Source organism: Bombina bombina, chromosome 5, assembly GCF_027579735.1.
Source record: "Bombina bombina isolate aBomBom1 chromosome 5, aBomBom1.pri, whole genome shotgun sequence".
Lineage (NCBI taxonomy): Eukaryota > Metazoa > Chordata > Amphibia > Anura > Bombinatoridae > Bombina > Bombina bombina.
Window position 1 is genome coordinate 1,018,541,413 of NC_069503.1, and position 19,741 is coordinate 1,018,561,153.

At 40.3% G+C, this 19,741-nt stretch overlaps 1 protein-coding gene across 1 annotated transcript in view; it reads right to left on the bottom strand.

Annotated features, from left to right (window-relative positions):
- The window catches only part of LRP12 (LDL receptor related protein 12), a 152,689-nt gene that overhangs the window by 79,896 nt on the left and 53,052 nt on the right, over nucleotides 1-19,741 (bottom strand). The window contains exon 2 of the mRNA XM_053715277.1: nucleotides 4,136-4,192. Coding sequence (XP_053571252.1) covers nucleotides 4,136-4,192 — 57 coding nt within the window. The remainder of the gene's footprint in view (nucleotides 1-4,135; nucleotides 4,193-19,741) is intronic.

Sequence of the window (19,741 nt, forward strand, 5' to 3'; positions counted from 1 at the left end):
AGCCGATTACTTCCATGCACTGAGCCACTGACGGGCGTGGAGTGGAATGAAGGGCACGGCAAGCATTTAGAAGTTTTGATAACCTGGACTCCGTCAGGTAAATTCTCATCTCTACAGAATCTATAAGAGTCCCTAGGAAGGAGACTCTTGTGAGTGGTGATAGAGAACTCTTTTCCATGTTCACTTTCCACCCATGCGACCTCAGAAATGCCAGAACTATCTCTGTATGAGACTTGGCAATTTGAAAGCTTGACGCCTGTATCAGGATGTCGTCTAGATACGGAGCCACCGCTATGCCTCGCGGTCTTAGAACCGCCAGAAGTGAGCCCAGAACCTTTGTAAAGATTCTCGGGCCGTAGCCAACCCGAAGGGAAGAGCTACAAACTGGTAATGCCTGTCTAGAAAGGCAAATCTCAGGTACCGATAATGATTCTTGTGAATCGGTATGTGAAGGTAGGCATCCTTTAAGTCCACTGTGGTCATGTACTGACCCTCTTGGATCATGGGTAGGATGGTTCGAATAGTTTCCATTTTGAATGATGGAACTCTTAGGAATTTGTTTAAGATCTTTAGGTCCAAGATTGGTCTGAAGGTTCCCTCTTTCTTGGGGACCACAAACAGATTTGAGTAAAATCCCTGCCCTTGTTCCGTCCGCGGAACAGGGTGGATCACCCCCATTACTAGGAGGTCTTGTACACAGCGTAAGAATGCCTCTTTCTTTATCTGGTTTTCTGATAACCTTGATAGATGGAATCTCCCTCGAGGAGGAGAAGCTTTGAAGTCCAGAAGATATCCCTGAGATATGATCTCCAACGCCCAGGGATCCTGGACATCTCTTGCCCACGCCTGGGCGAAGAGAGAGAGTCTGCCCCCCACTAGATCCGTTTCCGGATAGGGGGCCGTTCCCTCATGCTGTCTTGGGGGCAGTAGTAGGTTTTCTGGCCTGCTTGCCCTTGTTCCAGGACTGGTTTGTTTTCCAGGCCTGTCTGTAACGAGCAACAGTTCCTTCCTGTTTTGGAGCAGAGGAAGTTGATGCTGCTCCTGCCTTGAAATTTCGAAAGGCACGAAAATTAGACTGTTTGGCCTTTGATTTGGCCCTGTCCTGAGGAAGGGTATGACCCTTACCTCCAGTAATGTCAGCAATGATTTCTTTCAAGCCGGGCCCGAATAAGGTCTGCCCCTTGAAAGGAATATTAAGTAATTTAGATTTAGAAGTCACGTCAGCTGACCAGGATTTAAGCCATAGCGCTCTCCGCGCCTGGATGGCGAATCCGGAGTTCTTAGCCGTTAGTTTAGTCAAATGTACAATGGCATCAAGTGATTTAAGCTTGTCCATAATTTCATCCAATGGAGCTGTGTGAATGGCCTCTTCCAGAGACTGAAACCAGAATGCCGCAGCAGCAGTGACAGGCGCAATGCATGCAAGGGGCTGTAAGATAAAACCTTGTTGAACAAACATTTTCTTAAGGTAACCTTCTAATTTTTTATCCATTGGATCCGAAAAAGCACAACTATCCTCCACCGGGATAGTGGTACGCTTAGCTAAAGTAGAAACTGCTCCCTCCACCTTAGGGACCGTCTGCCATAAGTCCCGTGTAGTGGCGTCTATTGGAAACATTTTCCTAAATATAGGAGGTGGGGAAAAGGGCACACCGGGTCTATCCCACTCCTTGCTAATAATTTCTGTAAGCCTTTTAGGTATAGGAAAAACGTCAGTACACACCGGCACCGCATAGTATCTATCCAGCCTACACAATTTCTCTGGAACTGCAACTGTGTTACAGTCATTCAGAGCAGCTAAAACCTCACCAAGAAATACACGGAGGTTCTCAAGCTTAAATTTAAAATTAGAAATCTCTGAATCCGGTTTCCCTGGATCAGATCCGTCACCCACAGAATGAAGCTCTCCGTCCTCATGTTCTGCAAACTGTGACGCAGTATCTGACATGGCTCTCACAGCACCAGCGCGCTCTGTCCTAATCCCAGAGCTATCGCGCTTGCCTCTTAATTCTGGCAATCTAGATAATACTTCTGACAGGGTATTATTCATGATTGTAGCCATGTCCTGTAAAGTGATTGCTATGGGCGTCTCTGATGTACTTGGTGCCATATTAGCACGCGCCTCCTGAGCGGGAGGCGAAGGTACTGACACGTGAGGAGAGTTAGTCGGCATAACTTCCCCCTCGTTGTCTGGTGATAATTCTTTTACAGATAAAGACTGACCTTTATTATTTAAAGTGAAATCAATACATTTAGTACACATATTCCTATGGGGCTCCACACTGGCCTTCAAACATAATGAACAAACAGATTCATCTGTGTCAGACATGTTTAAACAGACTAGCAATGAGACTAGCATGCTTGGAAAACACTTTAAAATAAGTTTACAAGCAATATAAAAAACGCTAATGCGCCTTTAAGAAGCACAAAACCTGTCTCAAGTTGAAATAACAATGAACCAAATCAGTTATAGCAACCAAATTTTCACAGTAAATGTATTAAGCTAGCAGAGCATTGCACCCACTTGCAAATGGATGATTAACCCCTTAATACCCAAAATGGATAATCAATAGAGAAAAAAACGTTTTTAACACAGTCAAACACACTGTCACAGGTCTGCTGTGACCGATTACCTCCCTCAAAATGACTTTTGAAGACCCTTGAGTTCTCTAGAGACGTCCTGGATCATGCAGGAAGAAGCAGGAAGACTGAGTCTGAATTTTTACTGCGCAAAAAAAAGCGCTAAAATAGGCCCCTCCCACTCATTATTACAACAGTGGGAAGCCTCAGTTAACTGTTTCTATGCAGAAAATAAGTCAGCCATGTGGAAAAATGTATGCCCCAATAAGTTTTATCACCAATGTACTTAAAAAAAAAACGATTAAACATGCCAGCAAACGTTTTAAACATCCTTTTTTAAAGAGTATGTATCTCTATTGATAAGCCTGATACCAGTCGCTTCTACTGCATTTAAGGCTTTACTACATTACTTCAGTATTAGCAGCATTTTCTTAGTCGAATTCCATTCCATAGAAAATTATTTTACTGCACATACATTAATCAGCCTGATACCAGTCGCTTTCACTGCATTTAAGGCTTTACTTACATTACTTCGGTATCAGCAGTATTTTCTTAGTCAATTCCATTCCTTAGAAAAATATTTTACTGCACATACCTTAGTTGCAGGAGACCCCGCACGCCATTCCCTTTCTGAAGTTACCCCACTCCTCAGAATGTGTGAGAATAGCCAGTGGATCTTAGTTACTTCTGCTAAGATCATAGAAAACGCAGGCAGATTCTTCTTCCAAATACTGCCTGATAAAAAACAGCACACTCCGGTGCCATTTAAAAATAACAAACTTTTGATTGAAGAATTAATTAAGTATAAAACACCACAGTCCTCTCACGACCTCCATCTATGTTGAGGGTTGCAAGAGAATGACTGGATATGAGATGTGAGGGGAGGAGCTATATAGCAGCTCTGCTGTGGGTGATCCTCTTGCAACTTCCTGTTGGGAAGGGAATATATCCCACAAGTAATGGATGATCCGTGGACTGGATACACTTAACAAGAGAAAGGATATTACTCAGAGAGCTTTATGCAGTTTATTATGGATATCAACGTCAGTTAACATAGTCCCTTTTATTTATACTATGAGTCAAATCAATACCCCCTTCAACAAACTGATTTGCAAAACTACAATTACAAGCAGTTTTGTGGCTGATTTAGTTAAATGCAGAATTATCACAATTGAATCGATCAACCTAAATAAAAAATGACAAATTATGAATTGCGAAATTTAGTAGCAAATTTGTTAGCTAGAAATATGATTATTTTTTTTCCTATAAATAATTTAGATTTCATAGAATCACAGGATACAAAAACACATTTCCACCAGTCGTCTAATATGTAAGGTTTACCGAAGAACTAAATTAGGCAGTTGATTTAGTAATGAAAAATCTGCTCAGAACCAGGCAGATGTCAATTTAATTTTTCCAATGTTCCAGTTCCTTCATTCCTTATTACATGCAGCAATAAGCCTTATAACCTAATATCTCTTCATAGGGTACCGGATATTTTTGTTAATATTTGACATTTAAATCATGCATGAAATTTAAACATTGAACGACTTACCAACTGGGAGTCCTGAAACATGAACATTTTCTGAACGCTCACCAAGAGCACCACTCTCTGAAATACAAATAAAAAAGCAATACAATTAGAAAGATTTTAAATTAAAACATATTTTAAAAGTAATAGTTGGAGAACTAATAAATAAAAAATAGTGACAAAAAAGAGCTGTTATACATCAGTCTCGCATAGCAAAATAAGTTCTTAATTCACTGATCTCTCATAATTAAATAGACATTAAATAATACAAATTATAATACGTATACATGTTGTCTTTTTTGTCTCTAAACATACTCAGTGTGTGAGGGAATGTACACAGTGCCCCTCCCCCTTTATTCCCAGTTTGACAAGTGTATTTTTATGGCAATAGATATGGGAATAAGGAAAGTCTTTTTTTTCCTATATTTAGAAAAATGAAAAAAAAAAAATAGAACAAGTAATATTTTAAAATATTAAATAGGGGGAAGATGCAATATGTTTTTGTTTCATATTCCTTTTAAATCAGGGCTCGACAAACACAAATGCCAAAGAGCAATTGGCACCTTAAAATTAGGCCTTGGTTTAGAATCCAAGATACTTATGGATGTCCCACACCTCCACTGCCGGTCAACACAAGCCAATATATAGTGTGTTTGTTTTAGATATTTTCTGCTATACAAACCACAAATTAAGTGAATAATAATGATAATTTGTGCAATAAACATTTGAAAATTTTAATATTAGCTCATTTTAGTTTAATATTGACTAAACTTTTTGCCAGGTCCCCTCAAAATAACTCAACACACAGCCATTAATATCTAAACCGTTGGCAACAAAAGTGAGTACACCCCTAAGATGAAATGTCCAAATTGGGCCCAAAGTGTCAATATTTTGTGTGGCCACCATTATTTTCCAGCACTGCCTTAACCCTCTTGGGCATGGAGTTCACCAGGGCTTCACAGGTTGCCACTGGAGTCCTCTTCCACTCCTTTATGACGACATCACAGAGCTAGAGGATGTTAGAGACCTTGCGCTCCGCCACCTTCCGTTTGAAGATGCCCCACAGATGCTCAATAGGGTTTAGGTCTGGAGACATGCTTGGCCAGTCCATCACCTTTACCCTCAGCTTCTTTAGCAAGGCAGTGGTGGTCTTGGTAGAGTGTTTGGGGTCGTTATCAAATTGGAATACTGCCCTGCGGCCCAGTCTCCGAAGGGAGGGGATCATGCTCTGCTTCAGTATGTCCCAGTACATGTTGGCATTCATGGTTCCCTCAATGAACTTTAGTTCCCCAGTGCCGGCAGCACTCATGCAGGCCCAGACCATTACACTCCCACCACCATGCTTGACTGTAGGCAAGACACAATTGTCTCTGTACTCCTCACCTGGTTACCGCCACCCACGCTTGACACCATCTGAACCAAATAAGTTTATCTTGGTCTTATCGGACCACAGGACATGGTTCTAGTAATCTATGTCCTTAGTCTGCTTGTCTTCAGCAAACTGTTTGCGGGCTTTCTTGTGCATCATCTTCAGAAGAGGCTTCCTTCTGGGACAACAGCCATGCAGACCAATTTGATGCAGTGTGTGGCGTATGGTCTGAGCACCGACAGGCTAACCCCTCACCCCTTCAACCTCTGCAGCAATGCTGGCAGCACTCATACGTCTATTTCCCAAAGACAACCTTTGGATATGACGCTGAGCACGTGCACTCAACTTCTTTGGTCGACCATGGCGGGAGTGTAACCTGACCTGTGAAACTGCTGTATGGTCTTGCCCACCGTGCTGAAGCTCAGTTTCAGGGTCTTGGCAATCTTCTTATAGCCTAGGCCATCTTTATGTAGAGCAACAATTCTTTTTATCAGATCCTCAGAGAGTACTTTGCTTGAGGTACCATGTTTAACTTCCAGTGACCAGTATGAGAGAGTGTGAGAGCACCAAATTTAACACACCTGCTCCCCATTCACACTTGAGACCTTGAAACACTAACAAGTCACAAGACACCGGGGAGGGAAAATGGCTAATTGGGACAATTTTGACATTTTCACTTAGGGGTGTACTCACTTTTGTTGCCAATGATTTAGAAATGAATGGCTGTGTGTTGAGTTATATTGGGGGGATAGCAAATTTACAAGGTTAAACAGGCTGTACACTCACTACTTTACATTGTAGCAAAGTGTAATTTCTTCAGTGTTGTCACATGCAAAAATATAATAAAATATTTACAAAAATGTAAAGGGGTGCAACTCACTTTTGTGAGATTATATATATATATATATATATATATGTGACGTGCAGTGAGGTCAGAGGCTGGTGAGGCACTAGATATGATACGCCGGAGAAACACATGTACAGAGGGCCGCAAGTACCCCTAACAGGGCAGGTTTAAATGATAGCTAAACCAGTGCACAGGTGACATAATCAGGTAATGGTCACCTGATCAGCTGATTACTTCACCTGTGCACTGATTCAGCTATAATGAAAACCTGGCCTGTTGGGGGTACTTGAGGACCATTGTTGAGAAACACTGCACTAAAGCACCAGCTCATCGGAAATGAGTTACTAGGGATGCACCGAAATTTCGGCCACAGAAAGTTTTGGCCTAAAATAGCATTTTTTGTTATTTCGGTTTTCTTTTTTTTTTTGCCTTTTATTTATTTTGTAGCATATTTTAAATTTGATGCCAGTCTAGAGCTGCTGTTTGAGTTCATTACTTGACTTACTGTTTTGTATATAATAATAGTTTTCTAGGACTATACTTTATTTTGATAATTGGTAACAAAACAAAAACGGTTAAATCTGATTCTGTTACACAGAAGTAAATAAAGAATAATACTAGCGATGCACCAAAATTTGGGCCGCCGAAAATGTGCAATTCCAATTTTCGGCTCAAAGAGGACCAAAATGGCTAAAAATGTACAGCCCTCCCCTGTTCTATTGAGTTACATGTCTATCCTTAGCATAAGGTGAGCAGCACAGCACTGGCATGGTACACAGAGCACACACATAAGTACCATTACATGATGATATTTGAAACCAGCAGAGAAGGAAACCAAAGTTCTGAATAGTGAATACAAATATCAAAAGGAGGATAAGTAACATGTTTATAAACACTTGATATTATCAGACACAGCCCTAAGCACACACAGTGAATATGTATAAGCCTTATATACAGTGCTCATACATCAGCCTCTTGTGCGTAGACATTCTATTCGCCTGAGGCAAATATGCGTGCATATTTTATAAGCATAAGCCCCAAGCTCACACACAGTTGGTACAAATTAGCACCCACCAGACAGTGTATACAAAAAAGCACAGTAACTTTCTATAACCACCTTGCACTTAAGGATGTAGCTAAGTCCGGTGGTCCTGGTGATAGGCAGACTCCATTTGGGGCTCCGGACATATAATCTGACAGGTCAGTTTGAGACCCGAACCAGGAACTAGCCGGAGATACAATGAGAGACGATCAGGTGCAGCCACGCTCATCGCACGGATAACTACACCCAAAAACAAAACACATGTCCACCTCGTATTGTTGTCTGGCTATAACCACGCTCTCCCTTATAGAGCTCCAGTTTCACTGCAGATCACACCCTACTGTACAAGTGACCATGTCCATTTGTTGCAGCTTTCCCGCCTACAAGCTCTCTCAGCTACACACACACACACACTGAAGTTAAAAAAGAAAAAAACAATTTCGGTTTCGTTTCGGTTTTTGGCCAGGATCATCCTGAATTTTCGGTATCGGTTTCGGTCCAGAATTTTAATTTCAGTGCATCCCTACCAGTTACTAAGCAATTAGAATGATACACAATCTCTTCTCTACTCACTACTGTATTGTAAAAATAGAAATAATTTACCATACAAGTTTTACACAAAGGACAAGTTATCAATACTACCAACACAGCTGCTGCAATACGGTTTTCAAGAAACGCACGTGCACATCCCACTTAGGTATGCTCTTCAACAAAGGACACCAAAGGATACCAAAAGAATGAAGTACATAATAATAAAAGTAAAATATAAAGTTTATTATTTTTTTTGTGCAATTTCTATCTGAATGATGGAAATGTAATTATGACTTTCATGTTCCTTTCAAAAACTAATTTGATTTACTGACATGGGGCCAGTAACAGTTGATGCTAATACTCAAAATATAAATAACTAGAAAAGTCTATTAAAATAGCATGCTCTACCGCAATCATGAAAGTTTAATTTTAAATGTCTCCCTTTGACTATGTGTTTAACCAGTTACTTTACAGTGGCATTATTTCTAAAAACATTTAACTGCAATAATTACATATATTTTTTAAATGACTTGTCTCCTTTTTATTAATATAAACTTGTATAAAAGCAGCACATATTAAAAACACAATGCAACAGCTTTCAATTGATTTGTGAATTACAAGTTAACAGCAGTCTTTAAATAAATGGAGACACAGAGAAAAATAAAAATAGATACTGCATCATCTGACTGAACAGACATAACATATATGGAGTTTGTACCTAATTAAATCAAATAACCATGAAAAAGGGAGGGTTAGCAATATTAAATGTCAAAAACTTTAATTTAAATAATGTGGACACTGCCCACTTAACTTCAAACTCTGGGTTTTAAATGATGGATTTAAATTTGAATTGACCCTTTGACATCCTGTCAGTATTGGGTTATGCTCACTTACTGTCACCCCTGTTAATGAGCTGTATCTGAACACAATTTGTGAATCACAAGAGATGTAGAATACTACTTTACTCTTCTGCTTGGTGTCATCTGTTCTTAGGTTACCTCAGCTTCCAGTTGTGTCACATGACCCTGCTCACTGCATCCTCCTTCTGATTAATCTATATATCTTTCACTTGCTAGGAGGCATCAAGAGGGGTGCCTCCTATTTGTCCCAATTTTTGCTGCCAATATATTGACAAAACACAGGTGGCGCTGCAGCACAGCTTTTACTTTGACCCATGTACTGCAATGGAGAGAAGCGTTCCTGTACCTGCCTCTCCATAGCATTACATGGGGGGAAAATATACTTTTCTTGTTTTAATTAAAATTTAATTAAGCTTCGGCCACATATGGCAGGGTAGGCACTGCCTCCCCTGCCTCCTATGAGTGCACGTCCCATATATATATATATATATATATATATAACATAATTTATGTAAGAACTTACCTGATAAATTCATTTCTTTCATATTAGCAAGAGTCCATGAGCTAGTGACGTATGGGATATACATTCCTACCAGGAGGGGCAAAGTTTCCCAAACCTCAAAATGCCTATAAATACACCCCTCACCACACCCACAATTCAGTTTAACGAATAGCCAAGAAGTGGGGTGATAAAAAAGTGTGAAAGCATATAAAATAAGGAATTGGAATAATTGTGCTTTATACAAAAATCATAACCACCACAAAAAAAGGGCGGGCCTCATGGACTCTTGCTAATATGAAAGAAATGAATTTATCAGGTAAGTTCTTACATAAATTAGGTTTTCTTTCATGTAATTAGCAAGAGTCCATGAGCTAGTGACGTATGGGATAATGATTACCCAAGATGTGGATCTTTCCACGCAAGAGTCACTAGAGAGGGAGGGATAAAATAAAGACAGCCAATTCCTGCTGAAAATAATCCACACCCAAAATAAAGTTTAAAGAAAAACATAAGCAGAAGATTCAAACTGAAACCGCTGCCTGAAGTACTTTTCTACCAAAAACTGCTTCAGAAGAAGAAGAAAATACATAAAAATGGTAGAATTTAGTAAAAGTATGCAAAGAGGACCAAGTTGCTGCTTTGCAAATCTGATCAATCGAAGCTTCATTCCTAAACGCCCAGGAAGTAGAAACTGACCTAGTAGAATGAGCTGTAATCCTTTGAGGCGGAGTTTTACCCGACTCAACATAGGCAAGATGAATTAAAGATTTCAACCAAGATGCCAAAGAAATGGCAGAAGCTTTCTGGCCTTTTCTAGAACCGGAAAAGATAACAAATAAACTAGAAGTCTTTCGGAAAGACTTAGTAGCTTCAACATAATATTTCAAAAGCTCTAACAACATCCAAAGAATGCAACGATTTCTCCTTAGAATTCTTAGGATTAGGACATAATGAAGGAACCACAATTTCTCTACTAATGTTGTTGGAATTCACAACTTTAGGTAAAAATTCAAAAGAAGTTCGCAACACCGCCTTATCCTGATGAAAAATCAGAAAAGGAGACTCACAAGAAAGAGCAGATAATTCAGAAACTCTTCTGGCAGAAGAGATTGCCAAAAGGAACAAAACTTTCCAAGAAAGTAATTTAATGTCCAATGAATGCATAGGTTCAAACGGAGGAGCTTGAAGAGCCCCCAGAACCAAATTCAAACTCCAAGGTGGAGAAATTGACTTAATGACAGGTTTTATACGAACCAAAGCTTGTACAAAACAATGAATATCAGGAAGATTAGCAATCTTTCTATGAAAAAGAACAGAAAGAGCAGAGATTTGTCCTTTCAAAGAACTTGCGGATAAACCTTTATCTAAACCATCCTGAAGAAACTGTAAAATTCTCGGGATTCTAAAAGAATGCCAAGAAAAATGATGAGAAAGACACCAAGAAATATAAGTCCTCCAGACTCTATAATATCTCTCTGGATACAGATTTACGAGCCTGTAACATAGTATTAATCACAGAGTCAGAGAAACCTCTTTGACCAAGAATCAAGCGTTCAATCTCCATACCTTTAAATTTAAGGATTTGAGATCCTGATGGAAAAAAAGGACCTTGCGACAGAAGGTCTGGTCGTAGCGGAAGAGTCCACGGATGGCAAGAGGCCATCCGGACAAGATCCGCATACCAAAACCTGTGAGGCCATGCCGGAGCTACCAACAGAACAAACGAGCATTCCTTCAGAATCTTGGAAATTACTCTTGGAAGAAGAACTAGAGGCGGAAAGATATAAGCAGGATGATACTTCCAAGGAAGTGATAATGCATCCACTGCTTCCGCCTGAGGATCCCGGAATCTGGACAGATACCTGGGAAGTTTCTTGTTTAGATGAGACGCCATCAGATCTATTTCTGGAAGCTCCCACATTTGAACAATCTGAAGAAATACCTCTGGGTGAAGAGACCATTCGCCCGGATGCAACGTTTGACGACTGAGATAATCCGCTTCCCAATTGTCTATACCTGGGATATGAACCGCAGAGATTAGACAGGAGCTGGATTCCGCCCAAACCAGAATTCGAGATACTTCTTTCATAGCCAGAGGACTGTGAGTCCCTCCTTGATGATTGATGTATGCCACAGTTGTGACATTGTCTGTCTGAAAGCAAATGAACAATTCTCTCTTTAGAAGAGGCCAAAACTGAAGAGCTCTGAAAATTGCACGGAGTTCCAAAATATTGATCGGTGATCTTACCTCCTGAGATTCCCAAACTCCTTGTGCCGTCAGAGATCCCCACACAGCTCCCCAACCTGTGAGACTTGCATCTGTTGAAATTACAGTCCAGGTCGGAAGCACAAAAGAAGCCCCCTGAATTAAACGATGGTGATCTGTCCACCACGTTACAGAGTGTCGTACAATCGGTTTTAAAGATATTAATTGAGATATCTTTGTGTAATCCTTGCACCATTGATTCAGCATACAGAGCTGAAGAGGTCGCATGTGAAAACGAGCAAAGGGGATCGCGTCCGATGCAGCAGTCATAAGACCTAGAATTTCCATGCATAAGGCTACCGAAGGGAATGATTGTGACTGAAGGTTTCGACAAGCTGAAATCAATTTTAGACGTCTCTTGTCTGTTAAAGACAGAGTCATGGACACTGAATCTATCTGGAAACCCAGAAAGGTTACCCTTGTCTGAGGAATCAATGAACTTTTTGGTGAATTGATCCTCCAACCATGATCTTGAAGAAACAACACAAGTCGATTCGTATGAGATTCTGCTAAATGTAAAGACTGAGCAAGTACCAAGATATCGTCCAAATAAGGTAATACCACAATACCCTGTTCTCTGATTACAGACAGAAGGGCACCGAGAACCTTTGTAAAAATTCTTGGAGCTGTAGCTAGGCCAAACGGCAGAGCCACAAACTGGTAATGCTTGTCCAGAAAAGAGAATCTCAGGAACTGATAATGATCTGGATGAATCGGAATATGCAGATATGCATCCTGTAAATCTATTGTGGACATATAATGCCCTTGCTGAACAAAAGGCAAGATAGTCCTTACAGTTACCATTTTGAACGTTGGTATCCTTACATAACGATTCAATATTTTTAGATCCAGAACTGGTCTGAAGGAATTCTCCTTCTTTGGTACAATGAAGAGATTTGAATAAAACCCCATCCCCTGTTCCAGAACTGGAACTGGCATAATTACTCAAGCCAACTCTAGATCTGAAACACAATTCAGAAATGCTTGAGCTTTCACTGGATTTACTGGGACACGGGAAAGAAAAAATCTCTTTGCAGGAGGTCTCATCTTGAAACCAATTCTGTACCCTTCTGAAACAATGTTCTGAATCCAAAGATTGTGAACAGATTTGATCCAAATTTCTTTGAAAAAAACGTAACCTGCCCCCTACCAGCTGAGCTGGAATGAGGGCCGCACCTTCATGTGGACTTAGAAGCAGGCTTTGCCTTTCTAGAAGGCTTGGATTTATTCCAGACTGGAGATGGTTTCCAAACTGAAACTGCTCCTGAGGATGAAGGATCAGGCTTTTGTTCTTTGTTGAAACGAAAGGAACGAAAACGATTATTAGCCCTGCTTTTACCCTTAGATTTTTTATCCTGTGGTAAAAAAGTTCCTTTCCCACCAGTAACAGTTGAGATAATAGAATCCAACTGAGAACCAAATAATTGGTTACCCTGGAAAGAAATGGAAAGTAGAGTTGATTTAGAAGCCATATCAGCATTCCAAGTTTTAAGCCATAAAGCTCTTCTAGCTAAAATAGCTAGAGACATAAACCTGACATCAACTCTGATAATATCAAAAATGGCATCACAGATAAAATTATTAGCATGCTGAAGAAGAATAATAATATTATGAGAATCATGATCTGTTACTTGCTGCGCTAAAGTCTCCAACCAAAAAGTTGAAGCTGCAGCAACATCAGCCAATGATATAGCAGGTCTAAGAAGATTACCTGAACACAGATAAGCTTTTCTTAGAAAGGATTCAATTTTCCTATCTAAAGGATCCTTAAACGAAGTACCATCTGACGTAGGAATAGTAGTACGTTTAGCAAGGGTAGAAATAGCCCCATCAACTTTAGGGATTTTGTCCCAAAATTCTAATCTGTCAGACGGCACAGGATATAATTGCTTAAAACGTTTAGAAGGAGTAAATGAATTACCCAATTTATCCCATTCTCTGGAAATTACTTCAGAAATAGCATTAGGAACAGGAAAAACTTCTGGAATAACCACAGGAGATTTAAATACCTTATCTAAACGTTTAGAATTAGTATCAAGAGGACCAGAATCCTCTATTTCTAAAGCAATTAGTACTTCTTTAAGTAAAGAACAAATAAATTCCATTTTAAATAAATATGAAGATTTATCAGCATCAATCTCGGAGACAGAATCCTCTGAACCAGAAGAGTCATCAGAATGATGATGTTCATTTAAAAATTCATCTGTAGAGAGAGAAGTTTTAAAAGATTTTTTTATGTTTACTAGAAGGAGAAATAACAGACATAGCCTTCTTGATGGATTCAGAAACAAAATCTCTTATGTTATCAGGAACATTCTGCACCTTAGATGTTGAAGGAACTGCAACAGGCAATGGTACATTACTAAAGGAAATATTATCTGCATTAACAAGTTTGTCATGACAATTAGTACAAACAACTGCCGGAGGAATAGCTACCAAAAGTTTACAGCAGATACACTTAGCTTTGGTAGTTCCAGCACTAGACAGCGATTTTCCTAAAGTATCTTCTGACTCAGATGCAACGTGAGACATCTTGCAATATGTAAGAGAAAAAACAACATATAAAGCAAAATTGATCAAATTCCTTAAATGACAGTTTCAGGAATGGGAAAAAATGCCAATAAACAAGCTTCTAGTAACCAGAAGCAAAGAAAAAATGAGACTGAAATAATGTGGAGACAAAAGCGACGCCCATATTTTTTTTAGCGCCAAATAAGACGCCCACATTATTTGGCGCCTAAATGCTTTTTGGCGCCAAAAATGACGCCACATCCGGAACGCCGACATTTTTGGCGCAAAAGGACGTCAAAAAAATGACGCAACTTCCGGCGACACGTATGACGCCGGAAACAGAAAAGATTTTTTACGCCAAAAAAGTCTGCGCCCGCAATAAAATGAAGCATTTTCAGCCCCCGCAAGCCTAACAGCCCACAGGGAAAAAGAGTCAAATTTTTTAAGGTAAGAAAAAATGATTGATTCAAATGCATTATCCCAAATATGAAACTGACTGTCTGAAAATAAGGAATGTTGAACATCCTGAGTCAAGGCAAATAAATGTTTGAATACATATATTTAGAACTTTATAAATAAAGTGCCCAACCATAGCTTAGAGTGTCACAGAAAATAAGATTTACTTACCCCAGGACACTCATCTACATGTTTGTAGAAAGCCAAACCAGTACTGAAACGAAAATCAGCAGAGGCAATGGTATATAAATAAGAGTATATCGTCGATCTGAAAAGGGAGGTAAGAGATGAATCTCTACGACCGATAACAGAGAACCTATGAAATAGACCCCGTAGAAGGAGATCACTGCATTCAAATAGGCAATACTCTCCTCACATCCCTCTGACATTCACTGCACGCTGAGAGGAAAACCGGGCTCCAACTTGCTGCGGAGCGCATATCAACGTAGAATCTAGCACAAACTTACTTCACCACCTCCATAGGAGGCAAAGTTTGTAAAACTGAATTGTGGGTGTGGTGAGGGGTGTATTTATAGGCATTTTGAGGTTTGGGAAACTTTGCCCCTCCTGGTAGGAATGTATATCCCATACGTCACTAGCTCATGGACTCTTGCTAATTACATGAAAGAAATAGAAAACAAGAGAATGCACTCTCAGGACTTTTTCACAAAAAACAATTTCATGGAACGTTTTCGGGGTTCACAACCCCTTCATCAGCATACAAAACAAACAAATTTTAACTCATTTATAGTGTTACATACAAATTAAATCACACCAACCTTAGTGTCTCTCCAAAAAGTGCGCCAATTTTTCGAGCTTGGAACGCATCTTGCGTTCCACAGTGCTATCCGAAACCGGAAGTTACATTATCTCACTTCCGGTTTACGGATTCCATAAACAAACGTAAATTTAATAATGAAGTTGTGCAATCTGCAAGTTTAAACGTATTTAAGTGACAAACTAGTGTAGACAACTTCGTAAAACATGTGCAGCATTATCATAAGTGCCTGGAAATTGTGATTAATACCTATTGGCAAATGTTACTACATCCGGTCGGCACGGAGACAGTAACCATGGTAACCAAGATGTGTGTTGGTGATTTTCAGTAGACATACAATACTTTTATTATAAAAACAGAAGTATGACAATGTACCTTTACATCTAGATGTACTAGAACAAAAGAACTGAACAGGTCATTTCTGTTTAGTGCTTCACCCTAGTTCTAGAGAACTATAATAGAAACATGTCCAAGTCCGAACTACTTCTAATCCCCCCTCTAACTACTACAGTTTCAAATTTTTCCATCACTGTTGGTGACACCACTATCTCCCCAAGTCTGCTGTCTGAGGCACGCTTGACTTAAATCTGTCCTTCATTCCCCACACCTAACTGCTCTCTTCATCCTGCCGCAACCACCTAGGCAATATCTCCAAAATGTGTCCATTTCGGAGTGACTAAACTACTAAACTGCTAATCCACTCCCTGGTAATTTCCTGACTTGACTACTGTAATAACTTGCCAACTGGCCTCCCTCTCTCTCCCCTTCAATCCATCCTAAATGCATCTGCCAGGCTAATCCACCTCTCTCGACGCTCCGTTTCTGCTGAACCTCTCTGTGAATCCTTTCCCTGGCTCCCCATTCACAGCAGAATTAAATTAAAATTTCTCACCCTGACCTACAAAGCCCTCACCAATGCTGCCCCACCCTACCTGTCCTCACTCATCAACAAATATACTCCAGTCCGCCCCCTAAGATCCAACAATGACCTGCTCCTTGCGTCCTCTACCATTCACCTCCTCTCATGCTAGACTACAGGACTTCTCTTGTGCGGCACCAACCCTCTGGAATGCACTTCCTCAAGTCGTCAGACTCTCCCCTAACCTCTCCTCCTTTAAACTTTCCCTAAAGACATTTTTGTTCAGATAAACCTATCACCCGACTCATTAACAAATGAACTTAACTAACCTAACAGTTGCCCTCATCTATCTCCTCACAAGCATTCTCACCTTTGCAGTCCCCACCTCCTGTTTCCCATCGTCCTACCCATCTAGATTGTAAATTCCCACAGGAAAAGGGCCCTCAATCCCCCCTAAATTTGTCTGTAAAAAGTTATTTTATTGTATTGATTCTCAGTTGTACTTTTATCTTTGTACCCATGGGCAGCACTGCAGAATCTGTTGGCGCTTTATAAATAAATAAATAATAATATAATGTATCCTGAAAGCAAATAATAATGTTTCATAAACAGCAGTGAGGAGAAGACAAGGTGAAAGAAACAGGTGGAAGATAAAATGAAAGGTGGGTTTAGAGGAAGTTCATCCATACGCAGGGTAGATACAATTAATTATTTTTATTTAAAATACATTTTAAAAAATAATTTAAAATCAGGATTTAATAGTTGTGCTTTTTTTTTTTTCTTTTTAGATAAAATGGGTTTTGAGGAAAAATCTATCTAAAAATAGATTATAATCCAAAGGCTATTCATCCTGGAAAAAAGGATTGTTTTTTTATGTAGCTGTATAGTTAAAGTGAAGGTTAACTTACCTTGTTTAGAATCAACAGTAATATTCTTTTGCAATAAATAATATAAGTTTCATTCATCTTTTTTTTTGTCTTGCAAGGTGTATCCAGTCCACGGATTCATCCTTTACTTGTGGGATATTCTCATACCCTACAGGAAGTGGCAAAGAGAGCACACAGCAGAGCTGTCCATATAGCTCCACCTCTAGCTCCACCCCCAGTCATTCTCTTTGTCGGCTCTAAGCACTAGGGTCTCTCTACGGAAGGGTAAAGTGAATGTGGTGTTAGAATTGTAGTTTTTATTATTATCTTTAATCAAAAGTTTGTTATTTTAAATGGTACCGGTTTGTACTATTTACTCTCTAGCAGAAAAGTGATGAAGATTTCTGCTGAGAGGAAAATGATTTTAGCATGTTGTAACTAAAATCCACTGCTGTTCCCACACAGGACTGAGGAGTACCAGTAAACTTCAGTTGGGGGGAACGGTTTGCAGGGTAATCTGCAATGAGGTATGTTCAGTCATTTATTTCTAGACAAGACTGAGATAATGCTAGAAGAGACTGACAATATCCCCATGAGGGGAGGGTAAGCTATGTTCACAGACTTAGTAAGGAATTGAATGCTTACATAACAGGGCTAATTATGCTGGTTGACACTGATTCAGGGCAATAGATTGTTTATTTAAGAACAATATCGTTTGTAGACACTTTGAAAGTCCTTTTGGGGTTCTTTCTGGGGTTTTTACCCACATGGCTGGTTTTTAGTCACTTAAGAGTGATTTACTAGGCCTCACAGCTCCGGAGTAGAGTGGGAGGGGCCTAATTTCGCGCCTCAGATGCGCAGTTAGAATTGCAGAGAAGTTCATGCTGCTTCACATGGAGGGTCCTGCTGCTGTTTGAGGGCCTTATAGAAGCTATAGTCCCCCAAATCTGATCCCTAAGGGCAGGTAGGGCCACAGCAAGGCTGTGGCAAGGTGCTGTACTATTTTTAACCGGGTGTTGGCTTTAGGCTGCTCCGGTTTGGGCATTAAGGGGTTAATCGTTTTGAAACTTGTGGTGCAATCTTATTAAGGCTTTAGGTACATACTGTGAAAATTTCAGGAGAATAGCTGCATTTTTCACTGTTTTGTAAAATTGTGTGCTCTTTTTATCTCTTAAAGGCACAGTAACGTTTTTTTCAAATTGTGTTTTTTATTTGATTAAAGTGATTTCCAAGCCTGCTTGTATATATTACTAGTCTATTAAACATGTCTGACACTAAGGAAAATCCTTGTTCAATGTGTTTAGAAGCCATGGTGGAACCCCCTCTCAGAATGTGTCCCACTTGTACTGATATGTCTATACACTTTAAAGATCATATTGTTGCACTTAAGAATGTGGCCCAAGATGATTCTCAGACTGAAGGTAACGAGGGTAGCCCGTCTGCCTCTCCCCAAGTGTCACAACCAGTTACGCCCGCGCAAGCGATGCCTAGTACCTCTAGTGCGTCTAACCCTTTTACATTACAAGACTTAGCGGCAGTCATGGATAATTCTCTTACAGCCTTCTTATCTAAACTGCCTGTGTTACCCGCAAAGCGTGATAGCTCCGTTTTAAGAACAGATTATGAGCATTCTGACGCTTTGGTAGCCGTATCCGATATACCCTCACAACGCTCTGAAGTGGGAGCGAGGGATTTGATGTCTGAGGGAGAAGTCTCTGATTCAGGAAGGGTTCCTCCTCAGACAGATTCAGATACATTGGCTTTTAAATTTAAACTAGAACACCTCTGCGTTTTGCTTAGGGAGGTATTAGCTACTCTGGATGACTGCGACCCTTTGGTGATCCCAGAGAAATTGTGTAAAATGGACAAGTACCTATAGGTCCCTGTTTACACGGATACGTTTCCGGTCCCCAAGAGGATTGCGGATATCGTTACTAGGGAGTGGGATAGACCATGTGTTCCCTTTGCTCCCCCTCCTGTTTTTAAGAAAATGTTCCCCATACCTGACCCTGTGCGGGACTCGTGGCAGACGGTCCCTAAGGTGGAGGGGGCTATTTCTACACTTGCTAAACGCACAACCATACCAATTGAAGACAGTTGTGCTTTTAAAGACCCCATGGATAAGAAGTTAGAGGGTTTACTTAAGAAAATTTTTGTTCAACAAGGTTTTCTTCTCCAACCTATTGCCTGCATTATTCCTGTAGCTGCTTTCTGGTTTGAGGCGCTGGAAGACTCGCTCCAGACGGAGACCTCATATGAGGAAATTATGGATAGAATTAAGGCTCTAAAGCTAGCTAATTCTTTTATCACTGACGCCGCTTTCCAAATAGCTAAGTTAGCGGCAAAAAATTCAGGTTTCGCCATTTTGGCGCGCAGGGCGCAATGGCTAAAGTCCTGGTCGGCCGATGTGTCGTCTAAATCCAAGCTTTTGAACATTCCTTTCAAAGGAAAGGCCCTCTTCAGGCCTGAATTGAAAGAGATTATTTCAGATATCACCGGGGGAAAAGGCCATGCTCTCCCTAAGGACAAGCCCTTTAAGACAAAAAACAAAACTAATTTTCGTTCCTTTCGCAATTTCAGGAACGGCCCCGCTTCATCCTCTCCGGCTGCAAAGCAAGAGGGTAACGCTTCACAGCCCAAGGCAACCTGGAAACCTTACCAGGGCTGGAGTAAGGGTAAACAGGCCAAAAAGCCTGCAGCTGCCACCAAGACAGCATGAAGGGGTAGCCCCCGATCCGGGACC